Genomic DNA, 16,254 nt, shown 5'->3' with positions numbered 1-16,254 from the left:
CCAGAGTGAGAGAACCCGACTGTTCCTCATCCTTAACTGTTCACTGCCCAACCCTGAACTAGGACCTGGCCATATTGACTGTTGCTTGGCCTAAGCATAGAGCTGAATACTTGAAAAAGCTTACTGTCCACTCAAACAGGGCCTTGGTGTAATAATTGCTAGCTCGGCCTGAGCATAGGCCTAAGCCTCGAAACTGTGTGTTCTCAGTGAAGCAGGGCCTGGACCAGGCCATTAACCTGTTTAGCCTTCTTGTAGTGAAGCAGGTTGGCCTCACTCTAACCCTGGATTTAAGCTATACTATGCCACAACTATAATTTACTCCTGTTTATATTACCATAATAGTTGCAAAGCATCATAGTGGGAAATACAAAGAAACATGATTCACTTTTGTTTTTAAATAACCTGAAGAAATTGGAACACAACTGTGTGAAATTATTGCTACAAGCACCTAGTACTTTCAAAAATTAATAAAAGAGTCCATTTTTATTTTGAGTGCAACATGCAAGTCAAACTAATATCTGTATATTTAACACAGTAATAAAAAAATGAAAACCTACTACCAAGTAGTAAGGTGGTCCAGTTATAAATCTAAATTAAATCAGTATTTGAGCAAAACAAGTTGAGAGGAGTTCATAATTAATTGCTTCCTTGCTATTCTAGAGTTTTCCCATAACATGGCCTAACAGATTTATCCCAATTTACACAGCAAGCACCCAATGGAAATAAAGAAATGTAAACGTCAAGGAAGATGCATTCAAACATCCAGAATGAATCAATTTCCAAGGTTTTACATAAAAAATAAAATTGTAAGGATTACCATTTTTATTTTTGTAGCAACATCTTAAATTTAAGGTTAGTTCATGCTTCTAGAATATCAAAGAAAGAGGTTATTTTTTCAACAAAGAATATAGTCCAGAAGAGTGAAAACAGGTGACAAAAGCAAAAATGACAAGAAGTTTGCAGATGTATTGCCAATGAAAGACTATTAGATCAAAATTAGTTTTCATTTGAATGTCTCAGATTTATTATGTATATATTTAGATTTCCTATTTTAAAAATATATCTATTTTTGATTAAAGAATCTCTAGAGTCAATTATTTCTAGCCAGCAGATAACTTTCTCTCAGAGAAGGGATTCCAGTCCTGCTCCCAGTGAGGATAGGAGTCAGATTTTAGGAGTGAGCTGACCCTACACTCATTCTGCAATAGCGGATCCTGTGCTGCACGGCTGGGCCTGACGAAGTGGCCCAACAAAACCTGAACATTGCCAGATTGCAATGCCCAGGAATTGCTATTGGAGGATTTTTCATTTCATGTCTGTTTATATGCTAACATTTTTATTTATGTTATCCGGTATTAGCAAAAAAACAAACAATCCTGTAGAGGGCTCTACACAGTTTCAGTGCTATTCATGCTACCAGTCAGGTCATGAACCAATAAAATATGCATTTCCCATGATTTCAAATTTCACACTTTCATTTTTCTTTTAGTTGTCTCCACTATGTATTTCTCCCATGTTGCAGAGCTCCCTAATTACCTTACAAAACACTACATACAATACCATCATGTCCCAAACCAACATCTAGTCTGAATACATAAGCCCAAGAACTTCTTATATGTAAACAATAAATCATTTCTAGCGTATTTGTATTACAGAAGCATATTAAGACACTAATGAGGGATCAGGACCTCCACAGGCTAGACAGTTCAAATATATGTACTAAGACACTTTTCTAAACAGCGGGTGGTAGGAAGGTCTTAAATCAGTCGTCACATCCAAGGCCATCCAGATAATAGTGAAAATTTAAATAATCTAGCAGCATCTTAAAGACTAACAAAACATGTAGATTGTATCTTGAGCTTATGTGGGCACAACCCATCTCTTCAGACGAATGGTAAAAGCGGTTGCAAAAACAAAACAAAAAAAAGCAGTTGGTGGGCTGCCTTAAACTACATTCCTCTTTCGAAAGAGGAATGTAAATTAGGCAAATCGAAAGTGCGAATGAAGCACGGATTTAACTATCCTGTGCTTCATTTGCATATATGCTTCCAAGCGCTTTTTTGAAAAAGCATTTTTCGAAAGTGAAAACGCGGCCTAGACATGGTTCTTTTGGGGGGGAAAAAAAAAGCTTTTTTGAAAGAACTCCAGTCGTCTGAAGAAGGGGGCTGTGCCCACGAAAGATCATGATACCATCTATATGTTTTGTTCGTCTATAAAGTGCTACCGGACCAGGTTTTGTTTTTTAAGTTTATCCTAGTTCTTGTGTAATGAAGAATAAACAACACTTCCTTATCTATTTCTGTAGCCTATAGGGCTAACCTGCCTATAGATATCTACATATATTTTCTTATGGTTTAATTACTTTTTTATTACAGTAGGCTTATAAGTTTATATTAAAGTAATTTGGCTGTAACACAAGAGACCTACAGGCTATATCCTGAATGCTGAGCTAAAGCAAAGTTATTTTACATATGTCTGGGACCCTTCACACAGATATCAAAGACAAGTTGTGTAAGCTTGATACCTTTCATCTCAATAGTTAGTGGTAAGATTTTTCATGGTATAGGGGCTTCCAAGAGAACCCTGAAAAACTTAACAAGTACACCACAAGAACAACAAAAAACGACATAAAAGTAACATAAGTGAGAATGATCTAAAATCATTAATATATATGTACAAGCCATCAATACAGATATAAGCATGTCATGTGTGTCCAGCCTTTGGAGTAAGTATACCCTAGTTTGTGGGCATAGAATGAGGGCCCAAGCATCTGAGCCTATAAATAGAGTGTTGCAAATCCACAGGTATCTGCTTTATATCTGCGGATATCTGCTTTCATGGATGTCAATGTGGATATCCACGTCTAATTTTTGTGAATATGGATGAGGCGAGGCTCGAGTTGAGGCAAAAAAGAAAAAAAAGGAATGAAGAATTGCAGGAGTTCGGAGTTAAATTAGTCCCTAAACTACTGTCTAATAGTCTCTTAGTTTGGTTTAGGTTAGTCAGGTAAGTAGACTAAGTTAGCTTCATAAACTCTTAACATTAGCTTTTCCAAGTCTGCACATGTTAAGATTAAGTACACAGTCACATATTCATTTGTTGGTATTGCCCAAGACAGTTCAACACTCATTTTGTTTTGCTTTTATTAGTCCCCTCCTACAGAATATTTGTATTAGAGGAACTTCAAGAGATCATGTGTTACTGAACACAGAAAGCTAAATGTAAACTTAAGTTAATTTGGGAAACAAAAACTTCACTTCCATTTAATATGTTTGACACATGCAAAGCTTCAGTTTCTGTACAGTCATATTAGAATGTTAGAATAATATGTACAGATGAGTTCCTCTTCAATTTTGTTGGCTCAGGAATTTCTCATTAAAAGTACAACTCAGAATGTTCAATATTTAAAGGTTTATTGTATGTTTTGCAAAAACTTAAAGACAGTCCTGCATTATACAAAATAAAATAAATGTTTAGCTAAAGTGATTTCTTATTTCACTACAGTCCAATCAGCATTAAAAAGCATCAGTGAAGTACAATAGGGAAGAAAGAGTATCTCACCTGTAGATAAAGTCTACATTACAAAATTATTTCTATGGACATTAAAAAAAAAAAAAAAGAGGGCCATTCATTAAAATAAGGAATTGTTTAAAAAAATGACTCTGTAGATGTAAATGTCAGCTAAAAGAACTTGTGCTGAAAGTGAAGGCTGGCTAATTTAAAATTCACAAGCAGATATGAACCGCTGTCATAGAACATACAATGTATTGGCAACCAATTTTATATAACCTTCAATTGTACACTCTTTTCAGATAATTTCTAAGCTTTCGTCTCCTGATAAAGCTATTTGTCTGACACAAAGTTACTTTCAGCAATATTTTATTTTTAGCTTGTAAGATGAAGGTAGATGGCAGCCTAAAAGTAAAATACCTTTCATTTTTGTGAGCAAGATGACATAAAAATGAATCACAGATTCATACAAATAAATAATGGAAAAGACCTATTAGGTCATCTGTCTATTCCCTGCCAAAGCCTGATTCTCAAGTTCTAAAATCCAATTTTATACTATAACTCAGGGGTCAGCAGCCTTTTAGAAGTGGCATGCCAAGATTTAACTTATTCACTTCTATTTACAGATATGCATGCCGAGAGGAGGAGGGGGCTGTGGCAAGTTGGGCAGGGTGATCGTATTTTTTCTGAACCAGCTGCAGCTAGGGAGAATGGTTTAATTTAAATTAATCCAAACATATTAAGTGTTTTAACTTTCTCATGTTAATTTATCAAACTTCATTTTAAATAAAGAAAATTATTACTGATGTCCAACAGAAAAGGTTTCAATGTTTCCTTTATTTATGGCAGATATGGGGAACCTTTTCTAGGTCGGGGGCCACTGACCCACAGAAAAATCAGTTGGAGACCGCACAAGTGAGAAGCAAAAACACCTCCTCCAAAACCCCCCAACCTCACTCTTCTGGCACTCCAGCCAATAGGAGTGAGGGAAAGGGACAGGGGGACTGAGTTTCTGGGCTTCCCATAGACCAGATTTACTTTTCTGGAGTTTCAAAGTTAGTAGATTTTGTGGATCTCCTTAGGCTCTCGGGTGGGGGCAAAAATGAAGGGTTCGGTGTGTAGGACAGGGCTGCCAGCAAGCGGGATAGGGATGCAGGATCTGGGCAGGAGCAGAGTGCAAGACGGGGTGAAGAGAGCAGGATCTGGAAGGGAGTTGTGCGGAAGAAGAGGGTGTGGGGAGGAGGTACGAGAGGGAGTTTGGACGTGGGAGGAGGTTGGGGTAGTAATGCAGAAAAGTTGAGAGGGTGAGAATGCAGCCAAATAGCTAGTTGGAGAGGGAGGCAAAGAAGTGAGGAGAAAAGCAAAGTGCAGCTTCTGCAAAGTAAAATTGTGAAGAATTCATTTAGCTCAGTATCCTGTCTTCTGACAATGACCAGTGTCAGGTGCCTCCAAGGGAATAAACAGGCTAGATAATCATCAAGTGATCCATTCCTTGTCATACATTCCCAGCTCTGGCAGAGAAGCTAGGGACACTATTCATTTATAGACACTATTCCTGTCTATAAAAATTATGGGAAAAATGGTCAATGATGAAATTCTCAATCATTAGATTCCACCGGTAGGTGGAATTTTCAAAAACAGTAAGTGTTAAACTAAATTTGTTCCCACTACGGTAAACAATGTTTTACTATTGAATTCAGTGGAAATTAAGTTATACTACTGATGAGCACTCCTGATAATCCTACAAAGATGTTTTAATGAAAAAATAACACACTAGAACAGTTACTCACCTGTATGTGTACCTGTTGTTCATCAAGATATGAACAAATGCCTACTTCATTGAACTGTGTGCATGTGCAGCATACCACAATTCTTTCTGTAGCAGTACCCCTTGGGACTGCGCACATACCTTGTGCTTTCTTGGTACTCCTCCCATGGCTATGAAAGTAGTGGCTCTCAAACACCCTGTCCCCTCAGGTCTTTCACCAGAATTTATGACTCAAGTTTCCAATGCAGGGAGTTCAGAAGATGGATTGTGGAATACTCATGTGACCCACATCTCAAAGAACAGTTACAGTAGAGATAAGTAATGCATTCTTCTCTGTGTGACCGCACATGTACTTATCACTCAGGTGCTTCACAAGCAGGCTCAGAATCCACCTAATGAAAGACTGTAGAATCACTTTTTCCAAGTTTGCATTAGATCTTGAAATAGATGTGATGGCTTAATGTTGAGTTATAATATGCACAGAAGACAAAGAAGAAGCCCTATAAATGCCAAAATGGGGACATCCCCGTGGAAGATAACGAGCCTTCACTCTGCGTTGGGTTTAAGCAACAAGTTGCCAGAGGCAGTTTATTCGAGCAATATTGCAAGGGAAGACAGCATAAGTGGATCTTCAAATACAAAACAATTAAAACTAATATATATATACCTTTCCGTTACATATAACATTAAACAATTACTTCCCTGCCCACTCAATTCCCATCACACACTGTCTTATCTCAAGGTTCTCACTGAGGTCAGCATTCCACTCTTATCTTGGAGAGAGAGACAGAGAGACGTCTCTTCTAGCTCTCGCGTTAGCAGGAGTCAGAGTGAACCAGACTCTTGCTCTGCTACTGACAAACCCTGAAATGGCCACCCAAATTCCCTCTCCCTTAGTCCTGCTTCCACATGCCTAAAAAATGCCACTGAGGTAGCTTGAGCCATTGCTGAATGGGCCAAAAGTCCCTCTGGAGGAACAATCTTTGATACCTTGTTCACTTCTGTGATGCTAAAAGTAATCAATATGGAAACTGTACACATAGAAATTGTCAGTATAAAAGATAGAAAGCTGAGCAGATAACTTAAAGAGCTCAGTCTTTCTAGATAAAATGACAAAGTTCACCTTATATTCCAAGTATGAAGCCAACTATCATTTCTATTTGAGTGCAACCTCAGAGAATGAAAGTCAGATTCAAAGAGCAGGCCATCATTCTTATCTCCTTAGGCTTTTCCCAGCAACTCATCCATCTTATTCCTGAAAAGATCATCCACTTTGAGGAGCTCTTTCACCTTCATTACTGTATCCAGACCAAGAGAAGAGAAACCAAAATGGCCAAACAGGTCTCCTCAGTGTAACAGCAAAAGTGAGTGGTCTATCAGAAAAGCCCAAGGTGTTTTGACACAGCCCTAGGAAAGCACATTTGCCACATTCTGACCCTCCACTAGGATCATCTGTGAGGTTCTGCACAAATGTTCTTGTCTTTTCCAGAAGTGGAATTGATGGACAGCCATACCAGCTTGATAATCTGTTACCCTAATTCCAAAAGAGGAAAAAGGCAACATCTTACTACTTAAGAAATTAGTATTCTTCTTCCCTTCTGCATCAGCTAGAGTGGAATGTACTTATCAAGACCTCAGCCTGCTACTGGCAGTAGGCATTGTCATCACTGAACTAAATATAGAGTGTGTGTGAAAATTAGGGATGTTAAGAAGTGATTAATTGGCTAATCAAGTAATGGATGGAATTTCCATCAACTACTCAATTAGTCAATTAAGGGACGGCAGTGTCAGTGCACCAGGTCTCAGCACAATCTCCTTTGCATTTTTAAAGGGAAACTAGCAAGAGAGGACACTGGCTGAATCCCTGTTCCTGGATCCATCCATCCATCCATCCATCTACCAACCCACCCACACTGCCGCTTTGCATTTTTAAAGGGAAGCTGGTACAAGTGCTGAGATCCAGGAACAGGGATTCAGCCAGCATCATCTCCTGATGGCTTCCCTTTAAAAATGTGGGGGTCGAGGGGATGAGCGAATAGTCGATAGTGCTACCCAATAAGCTCCTGCTCATCAGGTAGTCCACTAGTTGACTACTCCTTTACATCTTTAGTGAAAATATATATCCTTGTAGGATTTTTCATGATATTATTTGTCTGACTTCTTGGAAATAGGCTGGCAAGAGTAGGAGTAGATAGAATAGTCTTGCAACTGATAGCCAATCAAAATTAGAAACATCATCATACTCTTCCAGATATCACCACAAATCCTGAGCATCAGAGGAGATGTTTTCTCCATGGCTACTGATCAACATGGATGTCATGCAATCCATCAGCTCATGGAACTGCTGAGCATCCTATGACGGACCAGGCTTGGTCTGGCCCTGAGCTGACACCCTCAGCGGTGCCGAGTTGCTTGAAACCAGGGCTACTTACAGCCCTCAACTGGAGACCTTTCCCAAACAGGCCACAAAGCAGTCACACAGAGCACTTCAGCTGCCAATCTAGCCAGCAGGAAGCCTCATGAGCAAAACCCCTCAGACACCCCAGCTTTCCCCGCACCACAATCAGCCCCAGACCTTTCACATAGGTGAAAGGTTATAAAACCCGATCTCACCTAGTCTTAACAGATCCTCCCGGGCCCAAAGAACCAGCCACAGTGCCAGGCCAATTTACACTTTAGATCTTACCCACAAGAACATATTACCTGAGGTGATTCAGCAAAGGTTGCAGTCTCTCATCAGACTGCACAGCAGGGAGCGATCTTGCAGTCAACTAGAAGAAAACAAAACAAAATCTCACTATTAGAGAATGTGATAACCTAGCAGAAGTGATATAAGAAATCATTTCAATTATATTTTTTTCCTTAGGGTAAAATGAGACAAGAGACACTTTCTCCATTTATCTGATAACACTTGACAAAACTCAGTATTTCTAAATCTATAGTAAACTGAAATATTTATCCACGAAATAATGGAGTTACATATATACAAAATATTTAATTAAATAGCAAGTCTAGTGTCTGACAGTTTTATGTTTATTTTTAACAAAGCATATTTAAATTAGAAGGCAGTAATGTTCAACATAGGTGCCCCACTAAAACTTACAAAATAGAAATAGACTTTTAGACTCTCTCAGGTAAATATAAATAATGGAGTTCTTCACACAGGTATAAGAAGAGTGATATTAGCATACCACTGTATAAATCATGGTATGTTTCTTTGTCCAGTAACAAGACATTTTACCTGTTTAGCATAACTATTTAAGGATGCATACCTATTTAAGGCTCTAACTTCATTTCTAAGGGTTATCGGTTGGCTTCTACAAATTCTACAGGTACCTGTCTCACTTGGAAGACTGTGAATTAGTATGAGTAAACTAATCGTATATACATACATCTATTTTAGGCCTATTAAGTCATTAAAAATAAACCTATTAAAATGTGATTATTGCACTATTAAAAAGAGAATACCATTTAAATACTTTGGATGTGTTCTACATTTTCAAATATATTGATTTGTTACAACACAGAACATGAAATGTACAATGTTTCTTTTGTATTTATTTTCTTACAAATATCTGTGCTTTAAAAAACAAAAATAAAATTTTCCAATTCACCTCGTACAGGTACTGTAATGCAACCTCTTTATTATGAAATTTGAACTTAGAAATGTAGAATTATATTAAAAATAACTGTTCAACAATGTAAAACTATAGAGCCTACAAGTTCACTCAATCCTAGAGAGTGTTCAGTCAGTCACACAGATGAGTTTGTTTACATTTTCAGGAGATAATGCTGCCCATGTCTTTTTTATAATGTCACATGAAAGTGAGAACAGACATTCACATGGCACCATTGTAGCTGGCACTGAAAGATATTTAGGTGCCAGATGTGGTAAAGATTCATATGTCCCTTCATGCGTCAAGCACCAGTCCAGAGGACATACATCCATGCTAATGAGGGGCTCTGCTTAATATCTATCCAAAGCAATGCAAACTGACATGTTCATCATCATCATGAGTCAGACGCTGTTGGCAGAGAGTTGATTTTCTTTTTCAGTGATTCAGACTGTAGTTTCCACATCTGAGTGTTGCTCTTTTAAGACTTCTGAAAGCATGTGCCACATGGTATTACTGCCATAAATATGAACTATATTGCAGAAAGTGGGTAAAACAGGAGACTTTCTCCACCAAGAAGTTCAGTCACAAATATAATTAATGCATTATTTTTTAATAAGCATCATCAGCATGGAAGCATCTTGTCTGGAACAGTGGCCAAAGCATGAAGGGGCATATGAATGTTTAACATATATGGCACGTAAATTCCTTGCAATGCCAGCTACAAAAGGGCCAAATGCCTGTTCTCTCTTCAGGTGAATTGTAAAAAAGAAACCAGCAGCATTATCTCCTGTAAATAAAAACAAACTTGTTTGTTTCAGTGATTGGCTGAAAAGGAGGAGTACTCAGTGGACTTGTAGGCTTCAAAGGTTTACATAGTTTTGTTTTTTAATGTAATTATGTAATAAAAAAAATCTACAGTGTAAGTTGCATTTTCATGATAAAGTGATTGCTTTATGGTACTTGTATGAGATTAATTGGAAAAAAATTCTTATCTATCATTTTTACAGTGCAAATATTTTTTTTTAAATAATATAAACTGAGAATTGTGTACTCTGTATTTTACAATGTAACAAATTAACATATTTGAAAACAGAAAAAAAATCCAAAAATATTTAATACATTTCAATTTGTATGCTATGGTTTAACCATGCGATTAAAACTAATTAATTGCTATTAATATTTTCATCATGATTTTCTGAGCTTATCACACGAGTTAACTGCAATTCATCAACAACCCTAATATACTTCCATTTTAATATATACAGTGCAAGTTGGAAGCAGTCTAAGGGTATGTCTACACAGCTGGGTTAAAGCTGAATTAAACTATACAACTTCAGCTGTATCAATTGCATAGCTGAAGTAAAAAAAGCTGAAATCTGCTTTTGACGCTGTCTACACAACAGAAAGTTGAAGGAACAACAGTCTTTCTTCCACTTTTCTTACTCCTCATGAAATGAGGGTTACCATGAGTTGAAGAAAGAAGTCCTCCAACTCAACATTATTTCAAAATATTGATGTGTAGTATAGACATGCAATGTATTATTTTGGAATAACATTAGTTATTCCAAAATAACACTGCTGTGTAGGTGTACCCTGATGATTTTCATAGACTGCAGAGTCCACTTAGGATATTTAGCACAATCCAAGACTCAATCCAAGGAGTCTAATTGTTTCCAAATACAGGCAGTCCCCGGGTTACGTACAAGAGAGGGACTGTAGGTTTGTTCTTAAGTTGAATCTGTATGTAAGAACTGGCGTCCAGATTCAGCCTGTTGAAACTGATCAGTGGCTGATTCCTGGAAGCCCGGGGCAGAGCACCTCTGCCTCGGGCTTCCTGTAGTCAGCCGCTGGTCAGTTTCAGCAGTGGCTGAATCTGGATGCCAGTTCTTACATACAGATTCAACTTAAGAACAAGTCGGAACTGGCATCCAGATTCAGCCGCTGCTGAAACTGACCAGCAGTGGCTGAATCAGGACGCCTGGGGCAGAGCAGCTGGGGTGCTGCCAGGTTGGTCCAGTAGCACCCAGAGCGGCGCTACCGGACCAACCGGCAACGCCCCAGCTGCTGTACCACAGGCGTCTCAAGCAAAGCCGCGGAGCACGGGGGCAGCGGGACAGCTCAGACGCGCCACGGCTGTCCTGCTGCCCGCGTGCTCAGCGGCTTTGCTCCCCGTCTCCCTGGTCTGCTGGTTTCCAGCAGACCAGGGAGACAGGGAGCAAAGCCGAGCGAAGCTGCGGAGCACGCCGGCAGCGGGACAGCCTCGGCGCGTCTGGGCTGTCCGTTGCCTGTGTGCTCCGCAGCTTTGCTCTGCTTTGCTCCCCGTCTCCCTGGTCTGTTGGTCTCCAGCAGACCAGGGAAACGGGGAGCAAAGCCGCGGAACATGCCGGCAGTGGGACAGCTGCGGCGCGTCTGGGCAGTCCACTGCCCGCATGCTCCCCGGCTTTGCTCCCCGTTTCCCTGGTCTGGGGAGATGTGGAGCAAAGCCGCGGAGCACGTGGGCAGCAGACAGCCCAGACGCGCCACGGCTGTCCCGCTGCTGGCGTCCTCAGAGGCTTTGCTTCCCGTCTTCCTGGTCTGCTTGTCTTCAGCAGACCAGGGAGACGGGCAGCAAACCCCGTTCGTAACTGCGGATCCGACATAAGTCGGATCCGCGTAACTCGGGGACTGCCTGTACAGTCTGCATTTAGATGGCACAGTGGAAGAGTACATTTAGAAGAGCCTGAACCTAACACACAAAAAGGATTCTCTCTACTTTTTATCTGATGAAACAGGAAAGCATGGAGGAAAGAAGTCTAGTATTGCTGTCCTAATACCTATCAACTAATCCAGAAAAACTTATGATCAGATAATTAAAAAAAGAAATAGCTTTCTGGTGCTACAATAATTCATTGTTTTTCCTTTACATGTAAATAACCTATCTATCATTCTAGTCAAACTTTATGGTTTGTGGTTGTTAGTTTTGACACAGAATCCAAACAAATTAAAGATTTCTACCTATTTCACTTTATGGCACTCATAATGTCAAGATAATTATAAAAAAAATAAAATCTGTACACGCGCACACACAAATTCCATAACTAACAAACAAAAACAAAGAGGAAACTGTTCACAGTAAAGAAAAATTTAGATTATGATCATGAAGTCTTAGAAATTTGCAATGACTTTTGCAATGCTGCCAACAGGGTCAATAACAAAGTTAGACCATTTTAATAATAGCAGCACAATTTCAGAAATATTTAGTAAGGAAGTTTTATCACTGTTTATCACCAATCATGTGACTCCAAATCTAAAAAAAACCTGATTATAGAAAGTTAAAACTTCAGTCGTATAACTTTCACCATTATGGTGACTTAAGAAAACCTAATAATTTCTTGGTGACAATATTCCATAAAACCGGTAAAAATTATTTGCAAACTTCATTTTTACTTTACATAAAAATAAAAAGCCATGTCCTATTAATCCTAAATAACCTTATATACACACATTTAAAGCTATGTATTTTTTGGACCACTATTTCAGAAAAATCCTATAGATCTTTTATTTTACTAGGCTAAAGTCAGATTTAAACTGTGGTTTCTATACTATATGCATTAATTTATAAACTCCTTCAGGCAGAAACCCCAAACATTTCATCTTCATAGCATCAAATAACAAAATGCTTTATATAGCAGCCATTTTTTCTTAGTGCCATCCCCTTAATTTACATAAATTAGTATTTCTGATTATAAATTTCTTATAAATGTCTTATTTTAGAAAATAAAAATTATATTCATGAAGAATATTCAACCTTTAAGAATGTTAATAAAATTATTTAAATAAAATAACTAATTTTGACTTGAGCACATTTCTCTTTTTATTCACTATTTTAAAGATACTGTTTACTTTGAATTGCTAATACATCTTCATAAAAAAATCTTTGTATATCCTAAACACTAGTAAATTTAAATGATATGTTTCCTTATATCCTCAAAAATGGTATTTTATTTGTTCAGAAATACTTCAAAAGCAGGCATACTGGTTTGGGAAGCCAAATTACATAACGCAAGCCAACAAAATTAGAAAGATACAATGTTTGATACAACTAAACTTTAATAAATATTATATATTAGTTCACATACGTATGAACACACACACACTTGAGGTCATAAAATGGACAAATGAATTAAAATTGCCCTTCTGACTTTATGAAATTCCTTAAGCAGAGTGTCTACGTCTCTAGCTTTGTAGTCAACATCAGCTTGGGTAACATATGATATACAACAAATCAAAGAAACTAGGTAGAGCATTAGTGGCAAAAGACTTAAAAATCGTACACAGGAGCCTAAGAAGAGTCAAATTTACATCCACTTACAGCATCACAATTCTCAACTGGCAGATTTGTTTTCAGGGCACTTCTTTTCTTTAGAGAATTTTTTTTTCCATGTGCAAAAAACTGTCTGGTTACTTTATGGGAAAAATTGACAGGATACTTGGACCAAGCTCTGGCTTCAAGATTAAACTAGATGGGTTTATGAAGGGGATGGTTTGATAAGATAACATGATCTTGGTAACTAATTGACCATTCATTATCAGTGGTAAATGGGTCAATGGAGGGATGATAGGAGTTACTATAGAGAACTTTCTGGGTGTCTGGCTAGTGAGTCTTGCCCACATGCTCAGGGTTTAGCTGATCATTATATTTGGGGTCGGGAAGGAATTTTCCTCCAGGGTAGATTGGCAGAGGCCCTGGAAGTTTTTCGCCTTCCTCTGTAGCATGGGGTACAGATCACAACTGGAGGATTCTCTGCATCTTGGGGCCTTCAAACTATTTGAAGGCTTCAACATCTGAGATATAGGTGACAGGATTATTCTAGGAGGGGGTGGGTGAGATTCTGTGGCCTGCATTGTGCAGGGGGTCAGACTAGATGATCATAATGGTCCCTTCTGACCTTAAAGTCTATGAGTCAGAACTAGAGGGGACACACACTAAGGCTATTTCTACACTTGAATGCAACAAGAAGCTGTAGTATATCAGTTTAAACATTACAGCAGTGGGTGGGTTCTTCCATTACTATAATAAATCTACCTCTGCAAGAGAGTTCTTTTGTTGACCTTGTGCTATTTAGATAGGGGGCTTAGATTGGCTTCACTGTCTCAGTAGTGTGAATTTTTCACACCACCTAAAAAAATGTAGCTTGATTGTACCTAGCTTTGTAGAGTACAACAGCCCTAAATATTTATTGTTTGAATTTAAACCATTGATGGTAACCGAGGTTTTGGGAACCAGCCCATAATCTTTCTTCTGCATCCATGTATTCCTAGCACATAAGATTGGTGGTGAAGACCTGGGTCTACTGAGTAAGGAGACAAATTTCTTACCCGAATTTCCTTTTAGCAGCTTTTGGATTAATATTCTTTACCTATAGAATTCAGAGGTAGTCCAGTGTTGTTGGAGGCTCCAGGACTAAGCGTACCCTAGTGCACAGGCCACATTAAAGCTATATCTAATCCTTCTGGAGCGCACACACAGACACTACGTGAGTACCTACAAGATGCAGTGAAAGGCATGCTGTCTCCACATAGGTTATTGTGATGTTCACCTACACTGAAAGTCTCTGGCTGCCCCCTGAAGCTGGAATCTTTCACCATGATACAAATAAGCTTTGGCAACGAGCAGGCAGCAAGGAAAGGTTCCTGGCAGGTGCAAGGCAGCAGAACATAGTGCTAAAAACAGCTGTCTAGAAAGCTTGTGTAGGGTATATATCCTTGAAGTTCAGGTATGCAGGACACTACTTACCTACAGGGATGTTAAAATGAGTTTATTTTTACTAGGGGGCTGTGCCCTCTGGTCACTGCGCCCGCCAACTCCCCTCTCAGAGGGTAGGCAACCGCGGCTCTCCCCTATCCCCCTGCCTCCTCCCCCCACTGATCCAACATCTCCCCTGTGCGGTCCTGCCTGCGCTGCTCACTATCCCAGCCCTGCCTGCAGAGCCTAGGGCAGTCCATCCACCCGCTGGGAGTGGAAGGGAAAGAGCAGACAGGTCAGTGTGGCGGCTCCCCCGGACAGCTCAGGGGTGCTCTGGCAGCCATGGTAAGTATAGCTGCTGAGAAGAGGGTGAGTCTCTGTGGGGGGCAGCCAGACTCTGGGTGGTCAGGCACCACGCTCCAGCTCCCCAAGAGCTTGGCAGTGGGGGAGCCCCCAAGAGCCCACTGCTGACACACAAGCCTAGGTGGGGGCCTCCATCCTAGCGCCTGTCCCTGGTATGCTCTCCCAAGCACAGCACATCCTGCTGCCCCTGAGTTGTCACGGCTGCTACTGTGCCATGTTTCTTGGCATTGGATGCCCTGTGGGTGGGGCTGCAGGAAGGGGAGTAGAGGCTTGGTTTAAAATATCAAGTCCAAGTGGCGAGGGGAAGCAGCAAGGTCAGGCTCAAGTTAAGAGGGGGAGAGACACACACAAGGCAGGCAGGATGCAGTGTGACATGATGACTTCTCTGTCGTCCCACAGGAAAAACTTTTAATATATAGAAAGATAAATTTGTAAACCACTGAAATTTTCAATGATTACACATTTACACGAGGGAAGCAGGCAGTAGCCAGTGTTCACGGGAAACAAGCTTTTAAGCTGGCTCTCCATGCACACCAGCTCCCGCCTCCCTCCCCTCCTCTGATACAGAGGCGTGCAGGGAGCCTGCTTCTGTGGGAGGAAGCAGTGCGCAAGGCTAAGGGGGAAGGGACAGGCAGCTCTGCGGGAGCCAGCACATGCAAGGAGCTGGCTTAAAAGCCAATTCCCAACACACACCAGCTCCTGCCTCTGATATAACAACAATATAAATCAAGGCTTTATGGGGTAAACAACCCATTATACCTGGGGCGGGAAACCTTTTTTGGGTCAGAGGCCACTGACACAAAAAAATAATAATAAGAAGAAGAAGAAGAAGAAGTCGGGGACCATACACACGCGAAGCAAAAAAAACTCACAACTGGCGTGAACTCTATATGCTTTGATGTATCTTTAGATGACAAGGAATGTCCATTAATATTAAGCCTTCCATAGGAATGCTAAAGGTTAAAACAAAACGTTGAAAAATATTTCCCAGGAATTATGGAAAGAAGAACTTACTGGAGCTATAAGAGTAATCTTTTCCTCACAATTACATCAGTAGATATACAGGTAGTGTAGATGCAGAAATTGCTTCCAAAGTCTGACTTTCAAGAGCTAATGTAGACTAGAAAGACTTGACAAAGGCTTGTCTTCTCTGGTGTCCTGATTTAACTTGGCAACTAATGATACTCAAATGAAAAGTGCTATGTACCTATCCATAAAGAATGCATTTAGGGCTGATATCCACATAGCTATGATGCTTGCCAATTACCTAT

At 39.8% G+C, this 16,254-nt stretch overlaps 1 protein-coding gene across 6 annotated transcripts in view; it reads right to left on the bottom strand.

Moving 5' to 3' along the window:
- The window catches only part of PRIM2 (DNA primase subunit 2), a 226,769-nt gene that overhangs the window by 92,408 nt on the left and 118,107 nt on the right, over nucleotides 1-16,254 (bottom strand). For all 6 annotated transcript variants that reach the window (XR_012902557.1, XM_075923673.1, XM_075923677.1 and 3 more), the window contains one exon: nucleotides 7,982-8,049. Coding sequence is in view for 5 of the 6 variants with exons in the window: in XM_075923673.1 (XP_075779788.1) it covers nucleotides 7,982-8,049 (68 nt within the window). In the remaining variant the exon portion in view is untranslated. The remainder of the gene's footprint in view (nucleotides 1-7,981; nucleotides 8,050-16,254) is intronic.

This window comes from Pelodiscus sinensis, chromosome 3 (genome assembly GCF_049634645.1).
Source record: "Pelodiscus sinensis isolate JC-2024 chromosome 3, ASM4963464v1, whole genome shotgun sequence".
Taxonomy (NCBI): domain Eukaryota; kingdom Metazoa; phylum Chordata; order Testudines; family Trionychidae; genus Pelodiscus; species Pelodiscus sinensis.
Note: the sequence above shows the minus strand (reverse complement) of the source record. Positions and strands in the feature narration are given on the sequence as shown.